General features: G+C 37.6%; 1 protein-coding gene across 1 annotated transcript in view; it reads right to left on the bottom strand.

Moving 5' to 3' along the window:
* The window catches only part of LOC108060039 (Ionotropic receptor 40a), a 233764-nt gene that overhangs the window by 26286 nt on the left and 184021 nt on the right, over positions 1-23457 (bottom strand). Inside the window, exon 5 of the mRNA XM_044393427.2 lies at positions 21285-21789. Coding sequence (XP_044249362.1) covers positions 21285-21789 — 505 coding nt within the window. The remainder of the gene's footprint in view (positions 1-21284; positions 21790-23457) is intronic.

Raw genomic sequence — 23457 nt, 5'->3', positions numbered from 1 at the left:
ACCAACCCGAGTACAGCGTTCGCACTCCCTTTAGCTGAGTGACGGGTATTAAATAGTCGGGACACCAACCCGACTATAGCGTTCTCTCTTGTTTTCGAAAGAAATTGCCATCATTGTGCTGTACCCTTTACAGAACACCTCTCCGGATTAGTGGTTGTCTTTATCCATATAGGCCTGAAGATTTCGCGGTGTTATTTCTATCATTTTTTTGCAATAGTTACAAGTTCTTACTTAACATACAAAACTTCTTGGTGGTAGTGATGAAGAATTCGCGGTCCATGGAGGAAAAACTGTTTTCAACGTTTTTTGGGGGTATTGACAGCTGGACGATTGAGATTGTCTTGATCCAACTGTGACCTGAAGATTTCGCGGATTGATTTCGATTATTACATTTGGCGATAGTAACGAGTTCATGCTTAACATACAACACTTCTTGTTAAAAGTGCTGAAGAAGTCGCGGTCCATGGAGGAAAAAGCATAGCACTAATGCACTGGCTCTTGCGAATGCAAACAGCTAACCTTTCCAACGTGTCGTCAATTAACGGAATCGGATAATTATCTTTAAGAGTAACTTTATTAAGACGACGATAGTCGACACACATTCTAAGTTCTCCTGTCTTTTTCTTTACAAGAACAATTGGCGACACATATTCAGATTCACTTGGGCGTATATACCCACTGGCCAAATTCTCGTCTAATATTTTTTGAACTTCGGACTTTTCTGCGTAGAACAATCTTCGAGGGGGGCACCGAAATGGCTTATCGCTTTCAATTGTGATCTTTATAGTACATTTTGTCTTAGGTTCCATCGGACGTCAGCGTCCTCATAAAATGTCTTAAACAAACATTCAAGCTTATTTCTGGTTTCTTGACTCATCTCTCATCCTATCGTATAAGTTGCTTTACCATCGCAAATAAAATTTATATTTAACATATCTCTATCAAACGAATCCACATTGTAACTTTCTTCATTCGCAACAACTTTGTCTAGTTTCGTGTCAGCATTGTCATTTGTAGCTTCATAGTCCTCAACTTCAGTATTCGCTACAATTTTTAAACATTTCACTACCTCGGGCTCGACTTCTCTACTCTTATCTCCACATCTATCTGCTTCTCTATATTGACTTCTACTTTGTTATTGTTTCCAAGATCGCTCTCTACTTTTGCCTCTACATCTACCTGTTTCTCTACATTGACTTCTACTTTGTTATTGTTTCCAAGATCGCTCTCTACTTTTGCCTCTACATCTACCTGTTTCTCTACATTGACTTTGTTTAATAGATCACTTTCGCACTTTTCCACTAAATGTATACCCACTGGCTTAACAGATAAATGGTTACTATCGTCAATCACTTCTACAAGCTTAAAATTACTTAAATTTAAAAAATCGCGTCCTACTACCATTGAGTACCTTACAGATTCATCAGTTACAACCAGTAATTCAATCAACACGTTTTTATTTGAACTTTTAATTAAACAAACTGTTTTTCCAATTACATTTAGTTTACTTTCGTTTATTCCGAAAAAAGTATTATTCAACTCGTTCTCGTCAATGATTACGTTACTGGGAACTACTGACTTCTTTAGAAATGAAATGGGACTTCCCGAATCTATGAGGCACTCTATGGAATAAAATTTGTTTGAAATGTGTATCGTATTTTTAAATTGGACTTTAAAATGTCTTACATATTCGTTTCCATGTTCTCTCTTCTTGTACAATGAACACGCTCTAGCCCGTACCGGCTTGCGGCAGTCCTTGTGGCAGTTAAAGCATTTGATGACCCTCTGTTCCGGGGTCGCAGCGTTTAATGGAGCCGTTCCGTGCATCCTATTTTGTTGTACCGGAGGTCTGGGTTTCTCTACACCTTGAAAGGCTTCCAATACATCAGCAGGCACTGCAAAACGTAGTAGTTTCGCTTGATTTTTAAGTTGTACATTTTGTATGCCATCTAACAAGTACTGCACTAGTTCGTGAACACTCATAGCGATGTTTTGTGCCAGATTAAGCTTGTCAAAATAGTAGATAGCAAATTTCTCACCGAACTGCCACTTGCGGTTTTCAAACTTGCGTCGCATTTTCAAGACGTTATTCTTGGTTCCGCAAAAAATTTTTAGTTGTGCCAGAATCAGGTCAATACTTCCAGACAACAGTGATGGGCGAGATAACAGCCAAAAATTAGCCTTGCCCTTCAAGCGTGAGCAAATTAATGGACGCATGACGTCATCACTAACTTTAAACACATCACGAACGTTTTTAACCACCGTCAACCATTCGTTTATGTTGCCATCGCCGTTGTATTTTGGCAGTCAACATTCTCAAAACGTAAATTTTGCATCGCCTGTTCCATTCCCGCAGCGCTGCCACCTGGATTACGTTGAACGCCAAAGGTTGAAGCACTTGGTTGAACGCCATTTCCTGCTAGTTGGAAGCCATCACGATCAACTGTCTCGACAAGTTTAGGTTCGTTGCCGAACACGTCTTCTTCGCGTTGTTCTTCGTTGTTGTTGCTGGCTGCATTGGCGACAGCCATCTCGCCACCTTGTTCTTCGTTGTTGTTGTTGGCCGGATTGGCGACAGCCATCTCGCCACCTTGTTCTTCGTTGTTGTTGTTGGCCGGATTGGCGTCAGTCATCTCAGCACCAATTTCGCCTGTAGACTCCACCTTTTCGTAGTACAACTCCGGAGCAATTTCAGACGGTAGTACAGCATTTAGTTGCGCAATTAGTGCGGCTTTGTTTCCTTTTGTGGATAAACCAAATTTGTCACAGAAACTTTTGATTTTCACTAATTTCAGTTCGCCGAGATTAATGCGTGTAGCCATTTTAATATTTTCCTATTCCAATATAACTTGGTTAGGTTCAGTTACCACTTCTGAATTATAGTGTGGTGTCTTTATTAGGGGAGAGGTCTGTAGGTTAAGACAGTCTGTAAGTTGAGACACTCAATTTTCTCAAAACTTTTCTACTAAAAAATTTTTTTTTATTTTTTTTTTTGTAGTCCTTTTTAGTGACAAAACTTTTGGGGAAAACATTATAAGCCAGCCTCTAGCCAGATTTAAGCTGTGATAGTCGTGTACCATTTTGCACCAAAAAAGTTTTTGTCTACTTTTTTCAAAATTCCATTTAAAATTAATAACGTCCTTAAATTAACTTGGTAAGAGATTTAAAACACTAGTATATTAACTGTTAACTAATTAAAAAAATAATCAGCTTAATGTGACAGTCAGAACAAAAGTTATTAATTTTTTCCCGAAACATCCCATTTTGTGTAAGTTGAGACACTTTGAGCGTGTAAGTTGAGACACCCGTTTTTCATACAAAAAGGCCTGAGGCCAACAGAGGTCGCTTTCTGCCTAGTACATTTCTTTGATATTAGGGGAAAAGTGAATGTTCAAAGAGCCTTTTGATTTTAATTGTTATTTGGTCGAAGTTCTTAAAAAATTGATGGGAAATAATTTAGGACGAACTAAAATTGATTAAATTAACATAAATAAATAGTTCCTTATAGTTTGGAGTACTTTTTGTGTGAGTATTATTGACTTTAAAAAGTGTCTCAACCTACAGACCTCTTTTTCAAATTGTCATTTTTTGGCACTTTTCAAAAAAAATTATTTTTTAGTTTTCCCAAGGGAAAAAAATTTTTTTTGCTTTATTTTACAGCTAAAAGACTAAGCTTTCGATCGGTACCTAACACGTGAAGTTTCAAAAGCGAATGTCCAAATGGGAGACTTAAAACAAAAGGTGTCTCAACCTACAGAACCTTTTCTGGAATGTTCTTCTTCTTTTTTCCTTCGTGCCTTCCAGGGATGGAAGATACTGTCGATACTTTTCCAAACCAAGGATAGCACATCCAGGGCTACACAAATAACATAACATAATTTACTTAAAACTACGTTGGCCATATTAATACTAATAGTATTTGCTTACATAGTTCCTATTACTACAATATGGATAAATAATAACACTAGTTTACAGCCAAAATACACCAAGAAGGATGATGGTAGTTTTTGGTGGAGTTGGACGCCTACATCACAAGAAAAAGGATCAACGTTTTTTATAATGGGTAGTTTTTTTTTAAATCATTTTTAAACCCGTTACTCGTAGAGTAAAAGGGTATATTGTATTCGTGCAAAAGTATGTAACAGCTAGAAGGAAGCGTTTCCGAGAAGTATAAATGCAATTTTGTTGTGTATATTTATACCTACCGAAATCTAGAAGTCAGTTTTGAAATCGCACCATTCATTAAAAAGTTATGCGCAGTCAAAACAATTTTAAATATCCATCTCCGTCGAACTCCCTTTAGCTGAGTGACGGGTATTAGATATTCGGGACACCAACCCGACCATAGCGTTCTCTGTTGTTTGTTTTTGGGAAGTCTTTTGAGAAGTCTTTGATAATTAAAGCTCTATAAAATGGGATTTTTATAATCGTTTCAGTCGTATTTTCAATTGATAGCGCTGTGGTGGTCTTTTTGATAAGGTAATCAATACATTACCGTTTGAAGCTCATATTCCGGGCTATACTTTTTATGGACCGGGTAAAAAGTTTCAGAATCGTTTGGAACGCGATGATCACGGAATAAAACAACTGGATGAAGCCTGCAAAGAGCACGATATTTCTTATTCTCGAAATATGTCGTCCATGCGAGGCCTTCTTTGGAGAAATTTCAAACCATTTCCAAAAGGATGTGATTCAAGCTAGTTTCAATAGTAAAGAAGCCATTCCTGAACCAAATAATGCTTATTTTCGAACATTTTGTCTGACTTTTTGAAGAAAGTCAGAAAGTTCTCGATTGAGCCCACTTCTGGCGGCAACTTTAAGTCAAAAGTGTACTTTTTATATAACTAGCATAGCTCGCAAATAACTGTTGACCGATTCGTGCGGTCCCCAAATAACTGTTTTTTTCTAAGACTTTGAGCAATAAATCAGAGAGCAACCGATTGAATTGCTGTACAAAAATTTTGCTCGCACTCAGTCGACGAGCACTTTTACAGACCGATTGCTCTGAACGACGATTTAAAAAGTCTTTTGCGCCTGTGTGTGTGCATAGTTCACTTTTACAAGGTTGTCCCGTCGGTAGTAAACTGTTACCTACACTGATAGTACGTGCGAGTGAAAGGAAGATATCGCCCAAGCACGTCAACAGACTAAAAGCCGAAGCATCAGGCAGCCGACGGGACTACCTCGTATAGTTGTATTCGGGAAAAAAGACTTTTTGCGATGACTTTTTCAGTCAATCGGTCTTTTAATAAGTCTCCCTGTGCGAGCGACATTCGTATGAACGAGGTTCGTAATAGAGCGTCTCACGAACAGCTCAACGTAAAAGGCTCAACCGAAAACCAAAACGAAAGGAAACGAAAGTGTGTTGCGCAGAGAGAGAACGAGGGGGCATGCTATTTTTCGGTTGTTCTCGGGAGTAGAGCGTAAGGAAAACAAGAAAGGAAGCTAGCTTCGGCCAGCCGAAGCTTATATACCCTTGCAGATCATTCCTATTAATTAACAAATCGCAAAAATGTTCAATTTTCTAATATTTCTCATTAATTTTCCGATCGTTCCTATGGCAGCTATATGATATAGTCGTCCGATTTTGATCAAATTAAAATTGAAATTCGGAAATATTTAAAAAGAGTCATATCCTAGAGTAGAAGATAATACAATAAAAATCAAAGAAACTAGAATTTATTTCCTATTACTTTTCCATTAATTTTCCGATCGTTCCTATGGCAGCTATATGATATAGTAGTCCGATTTTTTTTAATAATTAATTCGAAATTCAGAAATATTTAAAAAATAACATCCCCAAAAGTAGAAGGTAATATTTCAAAAAACACCGAAGCTAGAATTTTTTAAAGTTTTTTTTTTCGATCCTTCCTATGCACACTGGGCCAGAAAGTTAATTTTTTGGCCAAAAATCTGTAATTTCTTTCCAGGACAGTTAGAAGGATGCAGTTTTTTGCGTTTTTTTCTTAAAAGATTGAACTTTCCAACGAACTAAAAGTAAAATTTCTTGGAATTTTATATGATATAGATAATCCAGACCAAAGTCGGAAAATTTTACGTACTTTTCGGTTTTTTATTTTTAAAAAAATAACTAGAAGACGCACTTCTTCCATTTTCGAAAACAATAAAGTATGAGATAAAACAAACTAAAAAAAATTAACATCACTAAAAAATATTATGTCATTTAAGATTTATGAACCGTTAAAAAGTGCAACTTTCGGAGGCTCCCACATAAACGTTTATCAAACAATCGGTTTAAAAAAAATGTATATTTTTTTGTTCCTGTTACCTTTTAAGTTTTATATAATCAAATTATGTAAAAAAAATTGTTTAAAATATTGTTTTTTGATTTGTTTAATGTTAATTTGACATATTCTGAAGTCATCACAAAAGTATGCTACATTTTTATTTGCATAGTCCTGATTAAATAGATAGATATAGGTTTGGAAAATACCGTAATCGATTAGTGTACGTAAAAAGTAGATTTTAGATGTTAGTCACACTAAAATCAAATTTTTGAGCGCAAAATGTTCACCAAAACCTGAGGAAATAAAGTATGGCATACTCTTGGGCTCTCTTAGCTAAGCTCTTCAAAATAGCTCGACTTCGAGTTAAGCCTTCAATTAAAACTTAAATTACCGAAAACTAAGGCAAAACCGCATTGAGTCGGTGGGCTACGCTTTTAGTAAATTGATCAACGAATTTTTTTTTGAAGGAATGAACTAATTTGGGGATGGCACTCGAAGGCACTCGAAAAGCAAAGTACTCATTTGCTGAAAAAAAGCGTAAAAATTAACAATTACATTTATTTTAGCAAACAAGTAAGACATACGAGCTATATTATATTTTTTACTTGTTGAAAATAATCCCTTCTGCAAGTTTCGGAAAGAAGTCGAACAGCAACATCAGCATCTTTGACTTCTAAATTTTTTTTCATTTCCATCAATATTTTATGAATTTTTCACTTTGAAAATATGGTAAAAGAAAACTACTTGCCCGAATTCTTTGAAACTTTGGCATAAATTAGTTTAATGTATTATAAAAAGGATCCCAAACTCAATTTGGTCATTTTCTTAAAAAAGAAAAACGTATTTTTGGCCAAAAATCTGATCGGCTGGCCCAGTGTGCTATGGGAGCTATAAGATATAGTTGTCCGATCCGGTCGGCTCCGACATATATACTACCTGCAATAGAAAGAAGACTTTTGCGAAAGTTTCGTCCCGATAGCTCAAAAACTGAGAGACTAGTTTGCGTAGAAACAGACAGACGGACAGACGGACGGACAGACGGACAGACGGACATGGCTAGATCGACTCGTCTTGTGATGCTGATCAAGAATATACATACTTTATGGGGTCGGAAACGTCTCCTTCACTGCGTTGCAAACTTCTGACTGAAATCATAATACCCTCTGCAAGGGTATAAAAACGGTCAACAGTTATTTGCATGCTTTGCCCAAAACAGATTGGTGATCTAAAGGTTGCAGGATTTAATTTTCCATATGCTAGGAAAGTATCATCATTTAAGATCGGTGTTCCCTGTGCTCATTTTGCAACGATGGCCTGCAGGCATTTTTGTTTAAGAGTACGAAGCTAGAAAAAAGAAAATTCGTTCAAAGGAAGTTGGAAATCCCTTTGAAGAGCCATCTACGTCTTCATCTTTATCTGTATAAAAAAACTAGCTTCTTTCCTTCTGCTTTCCTATCAAAAACCAAGAGGTTTACAAAGGAAGTTAACCAAATTGTATACTGATAGTTTTTCCTTGCCTTCCCATGTTATTGTGTTCACAGAAACATGGTTAAAACCGGAAATTCTTAGTTCCGAAGTCTTTCCAAGTAACGTACAGGCTTGATCGTCCCTCCCGACGTGGAGGTGGAGTTTTAATTGCAGTTGACTCAGAATTAACGTCCTACGAAATAATGGACATTGAATTTCTGTGTATAAAACTATTCCTTCCGGGTATTTATATATACAAAACATGTTCTTATATTCCGCCGTCATCTGAATTCCCAATATATGCAAATCATCTGTCCGCTATCCAGTTTATTTCAAGTAAACTATTAGATAGGGATTAGTTAATAGTTTTAGGTGACTTTAATATACCTAAGGCGACATGGTCCACCGTTGAAACATCGAATATATTGTTACCTTCAACGCAGCATAATTTTTTTGATGTTGCTTGATATTTCATTGTCTCAAGTAAACCATGTTCAAAATTCGTTAGGACGATTACTGGATCTATGCTTTGTTTCAAGTCCAGATTGTGTCTGCATAGTTAGAACCTCTGCAATTACTTCACCAGAAGACTCATATCACCCAACGTTGGAGCGGACTGTTGACACGGGTACAAAATTAATTGAAATATCTGAAAAGCCAGCTAAACGCATCCCCTGCTTTCGTAGAGCAAACTTTCCACTTATCAATAGCCTGATCGCTTGCTCGGATTGGTCTTATCTGTACCTATATACTATTTCATTACTTTAAATGCGTTTTTATCGAAACCATGTTTTTCTCAGCTGCGGATCGTGTATCTCAAAAAGTAATGCTTCGATCATCATGCTGCTTTTACGGAAATATTTGTAATGAAATTGTTCACTGTCTGAACCTACTTTATGTAGAAATTTGTACGTTGAAGTATTTTTTGTAAAGCAAAAACAACAAGAAAAATAAGAAAAAAATTTTTTTTTGACTTTAAAAGAGTGCCCCAACCAGACTTTTTGAGATATTCTATGTAAGTTAGGTTCAGACAGCTTCTACAATAGTTCTCAACAAAATAAATTTGGTTTCACAAAAAACGGATCTACACAGCGACCTGTAGACGATCCGCAGCTGGCCTACTTTTTTTAAAAAAGGCCCGACAAAAAAATTCCCACGGCCGCCATTTTAAAAGATACAAAAAAAATTAAAATTGGTTTAAATTATATAAGAACTATGCAATCAACATGCCAAGTTGCAAACTTCCCCCTTAAATGGAGGTTTTGATATATGCGTTCCTACGTATTATTCTAAAAATTCTAGCCAACCTCCGTGGCTTAGTAAAGAGTTGTCACGACTTAAAAATGTGAAGTCTAGACTCTACAAAAAGTTTGGAGCTTCCGGATCACAAGCTGCCTTTTCCCGATACTTAAGTGCTCGGTCGGATTTTATTGTGCTTAACCCTCAGTGTTACAAAACCTATTTAGCTCGTTGGAAGACGTAGTTTACACTGGATCCAAAACAGTTTTATAATTTTGTTAACACAAAGCGTAAATCTTCAAGTTACCCATCAATCCTTAAATTTGAAAATTCTGCCGCAAACACTGATCAGGCCACAACCGATCTTTTTTCACAATTTTTCCAAGCCACCTATTCAACATCAAGTCAGATCAGTCTTAAACATAATTTTTTGTCCTGTTATAAGTGAAAGCTCACTTCTTTTAGATCTGCAAAGGGTCAAACCAGTCTACTCTCCGGGTCCTGACGGCGACTTAATTCCACCGACATAATTCCGCCCAGTACATTTGGTCCGCGAACTTATGACGTTTTTTTTTCTGGCGTAATTATGTCGCTGCTAATCGTCATAAGATCGCGCGAAATTTTGTCGTTTAAAAATTACTTATGGCGAACAGAGCATGTAAAAAACAGTTGACTTTTTCTAGCTGTCTCAAAATAACTCTCACTCGGGGACCCTTTGAGCAAATAGTCACATAGAAACTGTTTATTTCCTTTCAAAAGGGTTTCGGTCTTTGCTCAACCAGTAACCGATTTTTTTGTTTCAAAACGGTTTCGGTTGATCAAAGACCGTTTGAACTGAACGGAGAACAAAAACGGTCTTTTGACTTTTTATACCTATGTGTTTAAACACAGAAGATGTTCTATACTCCAAAAATGTTGTTTGTTTTTTCCAAATATTTTAAACCTAATTACATGTTTTAAATTTAATTTTTAAAAATAATTCCACTTTTTATTTATAAAAATCTTAAACAAAGAGTATTTTGGATTTTATTGTGTCTTAAGCTTGAACGCAAAGTACAGAACTTTAGCAGTCCAATATTTCCAGGTATATTTTTACCTAATGTAAAATATGAAAAACCGCGAGTTCTTCAGAAGATTATGGAAGATGAAGATGATTTACTCGGATAATACTATCTTTTAGACGCTTTATCAAACAAAATAAAAAACCGCGAGTTCTTCAGAAGATGATGGTCATTATGTATATTTACTCGTATAACACCATCCCTTGGAGACTATATCTTACAAGACTTAAATCCGCGAATTCTTCACGAGATGATGGCCATTATATATCTTTACTTGTATAATAGCATCACCAATGGCACTTTATCATAAAACTTGAAAACAGCGTATTTTTTAGAAACCGCGAGTTTTTTTAGAAGATGATGGCCATTGTATATACTTACTCGTATAACAACATCACTTAGAGGCTTTATCTTACAAGACTTAAATCCGCGAATTCTTCAGAAGATGATGGCCATTGTATGTCTTTACTCGTATAACAGCATCACCAATGGCGCTTTATCAAAACCGATCGATTTAGGTGCCGATATTATGGTGTCAGACTCTGAAACGTATTAAGCAAGCTTTAAAATGTACAGGGTTGCCCATATTCGACGGACCCATCTGACGACGCCATAACTTTTGACAGAGATGCCAGATCGCTTAATGACATACCGCGTTTGAAGCGTCAGTCCAAGCAGATTTTTACCATGGAACAATACACGCCACGCGAGCGCTCTGAAATAGTTGAAATTTACATTCAACAGAACAAGTCAATTGTGAAAACTCAACGTGGCGGTGGACTGGCCACCGCGTTCGCCCGATTTGACGCCGCCTGACTTCTTCTTGTGGGGATATTTGAAGTCAAAGGTTTACGTTAACAAGCCAAGGACCCTAGAAGAGCTCAAGGACAACATTCGTGAAGAAATAGCCGCTATTCCGGCCGAAATGTTGGCGAAATCGATGGAAAATGCTGCAAAAAGGGCACAATACGCCATCAACGCCGGAGGCGGCCATTTGAAAGATATCATATTCAAAAATTGATGTAAACAAATCTACTTGGAACAAATTAAATGATTAAGATTGCCAACCGCCAAATTTTTATTTTTTTCTTTGATTTAAAAAAAAAAAACATGGGTCCGTCGAATATGGGCAACCCTGTAAATACATACATACAAAACAAGCGGCGCGGATCATGACAAAATGAGCACTAAGCGCTCAATCACTAGTGAATTTGTATGAAAAATAGCGCTGATTTTAACATGGGCATGTCCTAGGGGCTCATCACTGCCAGAAACTAGCGCTTCCTTAGCACCTGTTCATCACCATTTTTTAGCGCCTAATTCATCACCGAATTCGGCGCTTTTTTGCCGCTATTTTAGCGCCGAAATATCACCCAAAATCATCAGCACAGAATTGAATTTCATCGCCTTTATCAAAAGGTTTATTTCTTTTCAATTTATTTTGCTACATCATTTTTGGTAAATTATTTTCATACTTTTACATTAAATTAATAGATTTTTACCAACTTCGGTGACTTGTAGGATCTTCGGTACGTTTGTCATGGCTTCCGGAGTCTTGGTGAGCTCTGTTTTCGCGCATGGATATTTTTCACACATCTCCGCATCCTCTCCGGAGGCTCTGCAGGCTTCACCTGACCAATGGGATCTGAATTTGGAAAATATATATTTTTATAATTTTATATAATATTAGAATATTAGACATGAACAATAAAAACTTACTTAGAAGTGCAAGAATAACATCCTTCTGGGCTGTAGGACAAAATGATATCATCTGAAATTATATTGTTTATGCACCTTGTCCCATCACCTTGACCGAAAACTTTTAGGTTTCACGCATGTGACAGGTTTTGATACTACAGCATTTATGGCTACACTACCAGTTCCAGTCGGTACTCCAGACGTTAAGTCAACATGCGGCGTTGGAATCATCTCTGTGTTTTTTCCAACAGATTTTTCGGGTGTCTCATGCGGCAAAATCTCACGGCCTTTATACTCGGGAACCGAATCTCTTTTAGCTTTCGACCTCAGTACCATTTGTGCGGCAGCTGAGATCGACTGCTGTGCTTTAGACCCCGGTTCGCCAGAGAGAGTTTCACTAGCGACTACCGTTTATTGTCTATTGACCGCGATCTTTTTACGCTTAGGAGAATCGGGCTCAGATAGCATACGGCTAGTGAGCTGCGACTCAAGCGCCATAAGCAGATTCGTATTTCTACGGCTGTTTCGAATTAAGTCCGTTACAGTGCCTGGGTTTCATAAGCAATACATTCCTCACAATAGTAGCGCAAGCCACTTTTCATGTCGATTGCATCGCGGACCAAGCCGGAATAGCCAAGGCATTTAGCATGCAAAATACTGTCGCACGAATGGCACGGAATGCTCTGTTGCCCAGCCAAAATCAACGACTTGCATTTCTTCGAACAACAGACAGCCATTATCGCGATATTCCGAACCACACTGCAAAGAGAAAGAAGCTACGAGAGTAAGAGAGCGGGAGAGAGAGAGCGGAAGTGTGTAAGCTTGGGGAATTTGACCACTTTTTTGGCCAATATTAATAACTCCCTCAATTTTAAAGATATCAAAGTAAAACTTTAGCAATCGTTATTGTTTATCACAACGCATATTCTGCATGAATATCTTTCGGATCAGACAACTATATCATATAGCTGCCATAGGAATGATCAGATTAACTTTGCTATTTGGAGATAAATGCATTAAACTTGATAAGTGTACCGTTTTAATACAGTATTAACACCACATCAAACATTTTGTTAAAATCGGAAGAATATTTCTTTTAGTTTCAAAGAACCGAAAATTCTCAGAGCTTACATGGCATTTCTCTTATTTTTGGATGCAGTTATAGCTTTATTTTTCTTTTTACAACCTCTTAAGTCCGTTTTTATTGTCAAATGGTAGCGATAAGTGTTTTTGCCTTACTTTAGAAGACATTTCAAATGTATGTCTATTTATATCTTTCTTCCACAGTGAACATTGGGATGAAAAGCCTTTTTTTGGCATAAACTCTAATTTTAAAGATGCGGATTTCAATTTTTTTGTACATAATATTAAGACCATTCTAAAATTTCGGTTTTCATTAGTTTTTGATTTTGACCACGCCCACTTGAACCACTCCCGACCGCGAAGGTAATTTTAACAATACGGACTTACATTTTTTTGTACATAATATTAAGACTATTGTAAAATTTCCGTTTTCATTAGTTTTTGATTTTGACCACCCCCAGTCAGCCGGTCAAATTCCATATATAATAAAATGTACGTGTTATATTTATACCCTTGTAGAGGGTATTATAATTTCAGTCAGATGTTTGCAACGCAGTGAAGGAGACGTTTCCGACCACATAAAGTATATATATTCTTGATCAGCACCAATAGCCGAGTCCATCTAGCCATGTCCGTCTGTCCGTTTCTATGCGAACTAGTCCCTCAGTTTTAAAGTTATCGCGATGAAACTTTCCCGAAAGTCTTCTTTCTATTGCAGGTAGTACATATGTCGGAGCGAGCCGGATCGGACCACTATATCTTAAGGCTCCCATAGGAATATTCAAACAAATATAAGAAAATTCATGATGATGATAGAAGAAGAAGATACACAGTACGGACGTGCGAAAAGTGGCTCCTGAATTCTTTTCAAAACATAACACTCCTGGTCCGCCAAAGCCCTGCTGGACGTACCTAAACACTGTCACTTGGTAGGGGCTACATCGGCACCGTGAAATCTCTGGCCAAACACCTCCGGATCTGGCTAAAATCACTTGGTATCGCCCCTCCCAAACCGACCTGGAAACGCGGCTTTTCACTCAAACGGACCATTTTTGTTGGTGGAAACCGACGGCAAAGGAGGAAAACCAAAATAAAAAACACTCAGAAGACCGGCAATGATTAGGCGCAAACAAAACTAGTGACGGAACACAACAGCTGAGAAGCAATCACAGTGAGTCGGATCCAAAGCTCTTGCTTATCGAACGCCCACCAGAATAATAGCTAAGTCTAATCTACGGTCCCAGCTTTAGCCAACAGGTGGCGTTTAGAAAAGTTTAGGAAAAAAAAATTTTAAAGCATCGTTTTAGGCGTACTGTTAAATCTCTGCTCAAAACTAAATAAAAATGTTAGGACTCGCCAGGACCCCTACCAAGTCTCAGGGTAACGGTCAGGCCGGGACATTCAATGCGACACCTGCTAGCGTCTCAAAACGGAGTCGATCAGACACTCCCCCGCAAAATAATTTCACACCAACAAACACTGGCAACCTGGTAGATCTTAAAGATCTGAAATCCATGCTGGAGGGTATGTTCGACTCAAAGCTCAAAGAACTAGCTACAAAATCGGACGTTAACTCGATTGCCACAAAAATGGATACGATTCAGCAAAATGTAGAATGTCTCTCAACAAAGGTCGATTCGCTAACAGAGGAAAACAAAATATTGCAGGCAGAGATTATCAAAATCAAAAGCGACAACGAAAACAAACATGCAAGACTTCTACAACTAGAAGACGCAAATAAAAGAAAAAATATAATTATCCGAGGTCTAAAATCCGAAAAAAATCCATTTAATGCTGTATCTGACCTAATAAAAAGGAAATTGTTGATAAAGGACCGTATGGAGATTGACTCGGTAAAGAAGCTGCACGACGCCGACGGAAAAATGGCTGTTCTGGTTGAACTTAACACAGCAAGCGCAGTACAGACCATCCTTAAGCATACCAAAAACCTGAAAGGAACGCGAGTCTCAATCGAACAGGATCTAAACATCGAAAGAAGAGTTAAAAAACGCGTGATGCTAGGCCTCCGCCGGGACATTCTGGAAAGCCACAAAAACTTTAAGGTCACTGTTAGAAATGATCGCATGGTTATAGAAGGTAGATGGTTCTACTGGAATAAAGACGGCACGCTGATGTGTGGAGAAGAGTTAGCACAAAATGTCCTGGAGAACATATATGGTACCTCATTTAAAATAGCCCTAGACTACGAAGTTATATTGAGCAAGCTAAATTCAAAAAACTAAATGTCCCCAATGTAGTACCGTCCCTTAATATTAAAATTGTATCGTATAATATAGCTGGCTTAGCAAATAAGACATTATTTAAACAATTCTTTAATTTTGTAACACAATTCGATATTTTTCTACTATTTGAAACTTTTCTGACCAACGACGAAACGAGTTTTGCAAATTACTTTCCTGATCACTTGCTGCACTGGATACCAGCAGTGAGAGTAGCAGCCCGTGGACGGGCCAGCGGAGGAAGTGTTTACGGAATCAGAAAGCAGCTGGTGAACGAAGGACACATTACCTTTACGAGCAAGGAAAACGCAGAAGTCATCGAAATAAACACGAAAGACGAAAAACTACATATACTCCCAGTATACATTAACTGCAATAACTGGCAAGCAGATTTTGAAAAGGTGTACGATTTCGGACTGACAGCAGGTTGCAATAACCTAATGATTATTGGGGATATAAATGCTCGAATAGGAAAAGCACAAGCCACATCAGAACCCACAAATATAGACCTTAGGACCAGTAGCACGATTCGTAAATCTAAGGACGAAATCTCAGACAGCAAAGGCGCAAAAATTGTTGAGATGTGCGAATCACTGGGACTGACGGTAATGAACGGCAGGACAATCGGTGACCAAGAAGGAGAATATACCTTTATAAGGGGCGAAGCAAGGTCGACTATTGACTACTGTCTCATACAAGGAAAGTGGCACGACGTGGTGAAAGATTTGGGGGTAGGTGCTCAACTTCTTTCTGATCATATGCCCATCGAAGTCCTTTTAAAACTCATTCTACATGAACAAGTCGATAGTACCCAGCCAAAACTCAACCGAAGGTTAAAGTGGAAGGACAACCACCTCCTAAGTTACACAGATGCATTAGTATCAGGAGTCCAACAAATAGAAGATCTGAGTGGGTCTACACTGCTAGCCAAACTGCTAAACTTAATCGTAGATGCCTCCAAGCCCATGCAGCAGTCACTAAACTTTAGCAGAAAGCAACCGTGGTTCGACGTACAATGCGAAAGGGCCAGGAAACACTCTTTTGATTGCCTTAAACAGCTAAGGCGAAACGAAATAATGGGACACATCTACAAAACGGCAGTAACAAATTACAAACGTCTATGCAAAGACAAAGAAAAACAGTTCTGGGTAAATATGGAACGCCAACTGCAAGAAGTTCGCGACAGCAAACAGTTCTGGGAAATCGTTAATAAATTAAACGGGAACAAACAGAAAAAACCCATAAAAGTAAGGGCAACAGATTTGGCTGATTATTTTAGTGGCCTACTCTCCCAAATTCAAAATGAATCAGAAATCAGCTACGCTAAGCCTCTGCTTTCCTCAGATCATATGGACTCCCCTTTCAGCCTTGCAGAAATAGAAAGCGCTGTCCTAGCACTAAAGCTAAACAAAGCTCCTGGTGAAGACCGAATAACTGCAGAATTTTTCAAAAACGCGCCGCTTTGCTTTATACAGCGACTTACCGATGCCTACAACGAATTTTACAGCCATGGAATTTTCCCGGATTGCTTCAAAAAAAGTCTGATCAGCCCAATTTTTAAAAAAGGTGTGGAGAGTGATCCCAGCAATTACCGAGGCATATCTGCTCAAAACACAGTCGCTAAGATTTTTGCAGGAGCACTGTTAAAACGTATGACGACATGGGTAAACCGAGAAAACATTCTTAGTGAATTTCAAACAGGTTTTCGAAAGGGTTTCTCTACAGTTGACAGTGTTTTCGTTCTGACATCAATCGCCCAAACCTTTCTGCAACAAAAAAAGAAGCTGTACATTTTCTTTGTAGATTTTAAAGCCGCCTTTGATACAGTGAACCGAAATAGCCTACTGTATAAACTTAGCCAACTCGGACTCTCAACAAAAGCGATACTAGCACTGTCCAGTATCTATGAGGATAACAAAGCAAGTGTGTGGGACGGATCAGAGCTCTCAAAATGGTTCGATACCAACAGTGGAGTTAAGCAAGGCTGCATTCTCAGCCCTCTCCTCTTCTCTCTCTTCGTGGACGATGTTGTGGATTTCTTACCAGGTGGAGTGACTGTGAATGGAACCCATGTAAAGACCCTTATGTATGCCGATGACATGTGCCTACTGGCTGATAGCCCTGAAACGTTAAGGGACATGATTGCTAGCATATCCGAGTACTGTAAAGTATGGAACCTCACCATAAATACAAGCAAATCAAAGATTATGGTAGTTAAGGGTACAGGTGGCCGTCACGCTAGGAACGAAGAATGGCAACTGAACGGAGTCCAGCTGGAACGTGTAAAAACATTCAAATACCTCGGTGTAACGCTTACCACAAATATTAGTTTTTATACCCACATAAAAGATAAGCTCAAGGATGCAAAAATAGCTATGAACGCCACCTGGAAAAACTTTTTAGGCAGAAAAAACGTTAAAATGAGTGCCAAGTACAGCCTTTTTCAGGCGACAGTGAAAACCATTATGTGCTACGCAGCGGAGGTGTGGGGAAATCATAGATATGAAGACGCGGAACGAGTACTAACTTTTTTTGTAAAAAAGATATTTCGACTGCCACAAAATACTCCCGACTATGCAATCTTTATTGAAACAGGACTGCCTAGTATATTCTCCTACACACTTCAGCAGCACTTTAACTACATCGATAAGGTTATGCATATGCCAAATAATAGACTACCAAAAATAATTGCTAAATCTCTCTGTGAAAGAAAAGAACTTCTATTCTCTAGGTGGACGGATATTGCAACCGAATGCGGTTGCCCCCTTGATCTCGAGGATGCAAGTTCGTGGAGCAGGACACATGCCGAAATAATTTCCAAATACCACAACATAGAAAGAGAAACATTTATAACTAAGGCCAAAAACAGCGCGTCCAGGAGTGTGTATAGAAATCTTGAGCATAATTTATATGAAAAAAACTACTTCCACGATCAACATAAAGGAGAACTCATAAAACATATCTTCCAAGCTAGAACCGAGACTTTACCTCTAAATGGCAGGCCTTACAGCAGCAACACATCACTGGAATGCAGCCTCTGCAACATGCGAGAAATCGAGGATGTTCAACACTTCATTGCAGTCTGCCCTATTCTGAGAGAGATTCGTTTTACATGTTTTACGAAAACCACCCTTTGCGAATCCGATCTCCACAGTCTTCTAAATGGGGAAAACTGGGAGAATCTGGCATTCTTCATTACAAAAGCCAGTAATTACAGGAAAAAAATTATTTTAGAACAATTTTAGAACCTAATTTAACTAAATTAATCCGACTGACGGCATAAAAGCCATTGTCGTTGTAACCAATTTTTGTTTGTTTATCTGTTTTGATGTAACCTTAAATATGTACAGCCAGCTATAAATAAGCAACAAAGAAAAACAAAACACAAACAATAAACAACCTACTACTACTACTACTACTACAACCTATAAGAAAATTCATTGTAACTTTGTAGGAAGTAGGCGTTTTGATTCTTGACTACTTAAAAGCAAAATTTAAATAAATAGAAACGCTGAATCTGGAATCCCTGGAACTGCACCGAGTAAGCATTCTATAATCTACAAGGGTATATTAGCTTCGGCTGGCCGAAGGTAGCTTCTCTTCTTGTTTTATTTTACTCATCATCTGTATTTAACTCGACGTCCAAATTTTGTTCGAACTCGAAATGCGGGTTATCAATTACTGCATCAACATGGGGTGCCTCTAAAAGCGCATTAGAAGACTTGTAGGATTTTCTTTCGTGAGATCTGAAGCCATCTTTCTTTTCAAACGCGATCCACCATTCTCGTAATTTAAATGGGGCCGTCAGTCTTGTTTTTTACAGAAAATTATATTTCTGATGCAAGCCAGCTTGCATTTGCATTTTTGAAGCATTTAACATGCCTATCGTGTTTCTTTAGCAGCTTACTAACATGAGAAACAAAAGCTTTAAATGTCTTCTTGATGCCAATCAGCGTATTTTCAAACAGTCTATTTTTATTTTTGAACCTTTCGCACTTCCAGTGAACGGTATCGACATAGCTGCGATTGTTCTTCAGCTACACTTCCAGCAGTTCGCCCCTACTAATGTCGAGTTGTTCCGAATCTATTTAAATATTACGAAATGGCGCAAGTATGCGCAATAGTTATTAACTCCATTTAATCATATACACAATAACACATATTACCACATTTGCACTTTTCGCAATCCTGCGTACACTTGCTAGTTCTACTCCACGAAACACAAATATTTATAGGTTAACTTCTACACAAAACATGGTTCAATAAAACAATTAAAAACAGCACAAAACAAAAGCATTTCTAGAGTAAGCCCTCTAAGCAATATTTTACATACCTTGACGAAGATTTTCCATAATTTAGCCGAAAAGAATGCGCGTAATTTGCAATAGAATAAATAATTAAACTTTTGTGACACTTCGTAGAAAAATTTAGGCGCACGCAACTTAACTCGAACAGCTGACTTTAGAGAGCTGTCAAAAAGCCAGGGATGGTCACAACAATATTTGAAAAATAGTTTTATGATAGTTGAACATTTCTTTAACGGATAAAAAAAAGAAAAACCAAAAATATCACAAAATAATTTGGGACTTTATGCCAAAAAAAAGGCTTTTCATCCCAAAGGGACATTTGCAAAATTTGAGGTTATGATCTAAAAAACTAAATTTCTCGAAGAATCGTAAAAAGTGTATTTTCTGACTACATTCATTTTAAAGAGATTTCCTTACTCTTTAATTCCCAAAGGTTTGATGGATGGACTCCGCTGGACTCGCTTTGTATCTCTATTTAAAAAATGTTTTTTTTTTTAAATATTCGTGTTAGACCGGACACAAAAATAATCGATTACAAGAAAACCACGATTAATTTATTGTTTATTGTTTATTCACACAAATACTTAGTGCACACTACCATCCTTTTAATTAATTTTAAAAAATCCACTTAAATTGCTTTAAGACTCTTAAACAATTAAATAGTCTCAGCATTGCGTCAAATTTCTGAGGCGTGAAAATGCAACATACAGCAGCTGATCTAACAGCTGTAAGTTAGCAGAGGCGGCCTCTATTGAAATTCCAGAAACCTAACATTGAAGATTAGTCTTCTGTTAAAGTATTCTAGAAAAAACATTTTTAGTTTAACGACTTTAAAAAAATGGGTTTTGGCCAAAAAAAGTGTTCAAATTCTCCATAGTGCGTTAGTTTTAGCCAACAACAACTTTTTATGTGAGAGTGCGGGAGAGCTGGTAACTACCGTATAGATTCTTACCGCTCCAAACAGCGTTTGGTAGAAAGGGAGAATACAATTAGATAAAACAATAACAACAAACACTGCACAGAGACTGGCGTGCCAACTAATTTTTTTAATTTAAACACAAAACAATCACTATGCACTCACGAAGCGAACGGTTGTTGTTATGGACATAAAAAGCTATATCAATGTAAGAAAATTTGAATTAACCCCCGATGGTTTATGGACAAAAAGAACAAAAATTCGGAGCGCAAGACAAAAACACGACCATTCACTGAAAGAGCGAAGAGTTACATACTTCTGTTACATACTTCTGCACGAATGCAATAGACCCTTTACTCTACCAGTAACGGGTATAAAAATGAGTTCCATTTAAAATTAAATTTTTAGAATTGTTTTTCCATCAGAGAAATCGTCAGAATTTTGGTATTTTAAACTTTGCGGTTGAATTCCAAAGACAAAGATTTCTCCGAAATCTTAAAAAATGTGGGCCCTAGACATATTTTAAAATCGGTTGTGTGCGATTGTGGGCGTTAGAGGGGCGTGGCGCTCGGCTGAAATTAACTTTCGCTGAGTAGGAGGCCCAAGAATATGTGTGGGTAATCCCAACTTTCTAGCTTTTGTAGTTTCCGAGATCTCAGCGTTCATACAGACGGACAGACAGACAAACTGACAAACAGACGGACAGACAGACATGGCTATATCGACTCGGCTAGTGACCCTGATCAAGAATATATACTTTATAGGGTCGGAAACGCTTCCTTCTCTTCCATATTTTTGCACGAATACAATATATCCTTTTACTCTACGAGTAACAGGTAAAACTAACTACTCCGAATGTTTAAAAATATTTTTTAACAAATAATGCAGTGTTTAGTTATAAAAGAAGAAACACTGAAAACATTTACAACTTTCCAATTACTTTATGAGTAACGGGAATTAAATTAAAACGACTGAGCTTACTTCTTAGCAAATATAACACTTATATATCTTTGTTATATACTTACACATTGTTCAGGCTGTCAAGGAAAGGACAACCGTTTTGTACAGCAACCGCCGAGTACCGAGTGTAGAGTTTTTGACTAAGCTGAAAGTTATGTGCTCCATATTGCTGAATGTTAAAGTAAAGAGTTTCACGACCTCCAAGCACTACTTTGTGTTCGCTGCCCTTAGCGATCAGCTGGATGCCAGCTTCTACCGAGTCGATAAAAAATCTCTGTTGGCCATCGGACTGTTGCTGGCGCATCAGGGCGTAAAGCTGCCTAAAAAGTTCAGTCCCATTCTCCAGCATCTCCAAAGAGTTGCTTTCCTTCTCGACATAAAGCCGATATCCGTCGCGGATCATGGCTTGCTGCAGTTGCTGAAGCGTGTTGATAGGTGTCTCCCGGGCGGGTCTAGCAAACTGGCTGGTCAATTGAGCCGAATATACATCAGCCAAGACATAGGTCGCTGCTATCCAGTACACAATCGTCAGAAATTTTGCACGGTAGCCGTTATGCAGTTCATGGCATGCTGTGAAAATAAAAGAGGTTCGAACTAAATACACAGGAACACAAAATTGAACTTAGTGATAATTCCACGAACCATTTCTAGTTTTCCACGATATTTGGGTGCTTCTGAGTTAAGGTTTCATACAAACTTATGTTCCATCACCTAAAGGTTCCGCGCTATATATTATATTGTTTGTAATTATGTGGCCTATATATGGGTCGATCTTTTACAAATGAATCAGATTTGTCCAAAAAAAAATTTCGAATTTTTGATTTGCCTGAAACTTTTTTTTTTACATGTTCTATTCGGAAAATAAGTAATCACGTGTTCAGGATTTGGCCGAAAAAAAATTATTTATGATTTCAGTCAGAAGTTTGCAACGCAGTGAAGGAGACGTTTCCGACCCCATAAAGTATATATATTCTTGATCAGCATCACTAGACCGTCTGTCCGTCTGTTTCAACGCAAACTAGTCACCCAGTTTTGAAGCTATCGGCTTGAAACTTTCCCAAAAGTCTTCTTTCTATTGTAGTTAGTATATAAGTCGGAAACGACCGGATCGGACAACTATATCTTATACCTGCCATAGAAATGATCGGAAAAAAAAACAAAAAATTCTAGCTTGGATTTTTTTTTATTTTTTTAATTTTTTCCTAATTTTTAATAAAATATTTTAAAAAATCGGACGACTATATCAAATAGCTGCCATAGGAAAGATCGAAAAATTAATGGGAAAGTAATAGGAAATAAATTTTAACTTCTTTGGGTTTTATTGTATTCTCTTCTACTCTAGGATATGACTCTTTTTAGATATTTTCGAATTTCAATTTTAAATTGGACGACTATATCATATAGCTTCCATAGGAAAGATCGACAAATTAATGGGAAATTAATTTGAAACAAATTATAACTCCGTTCATTTTGATGGTATTCTCTTCTATTCTAGGATATGATTTCTTTTAATATTTCTTATAGATAGAAAAAATAATGTCAAAGTAATAGGAAATTTAAATTTTTTGCAATTTGTAAGTCAATAGAAAATCCTTATTTGGAATGATCTGCAAGGGTATATAAGCTTCGGCTGGCCGAAGCTAGCTTCCTTTCTTGTTTAAGTTTAAGGCGCCAGACACATTTTAAAATCGTTAGTGGACGATTGTGGGCGTTAGAGGGGGCATGGCGCTCGGCTGAAATACACTTGCGCTGCGTAAGAAGCCCAAGAATATGTGTGGAAAATCTCAATCTTCTAGCTTTTGTAGTTTTCGAGATCTCAGCGTTCATACGGACAGACAGACGGAGAGACGGACAGACGGACATGGCTATATCGACTCGGCTAGTGACCCTGATCAAGAATATATATACTTTATAGTGTCGGAAACGCTTCCTTCTCCCTGTTACATACTTTTGCACGAATACAATATACGGGTATAAAAACTCCTAGAAAAATCTACAGATTCTGTGACACCTACGGCGATGGGTTGATGGGTTGGTTTCCAAACCAACCGTCCCCGTTTCTTTGACACCCCTGAATTAAAAAAAAAAGTTTTTAATTTCTTAAAAAAAAACAAATTGGGATTTAAAAAAAAATGTTTACCATTGCCACCACAAAAAATGTTTTTTTTTATATCTTAATATATGCGCCTAATTGTAAGTTACAATCGGTTTTTGTAAAATGTTGGATCCATTTTTAGT

This window comes from Drosophila takahashii, chromosome 2L (assembly GCF_030179915.1).
Source record: "Drosophila takahashii strain IR98-3 E-12201 chromosome 2L, DtakHiC1v2, whole genome shotgun sequence".
Taxonomy (NCBI): Eukaryota; Metazoa; Arthropoda; class Insecta; order Diptera; family Drosophilidae; genus Drosophila; species Drosophila takahashii.
This window is presented reverse-complemented; position numbering and strand designations above follow the sequence as displayed.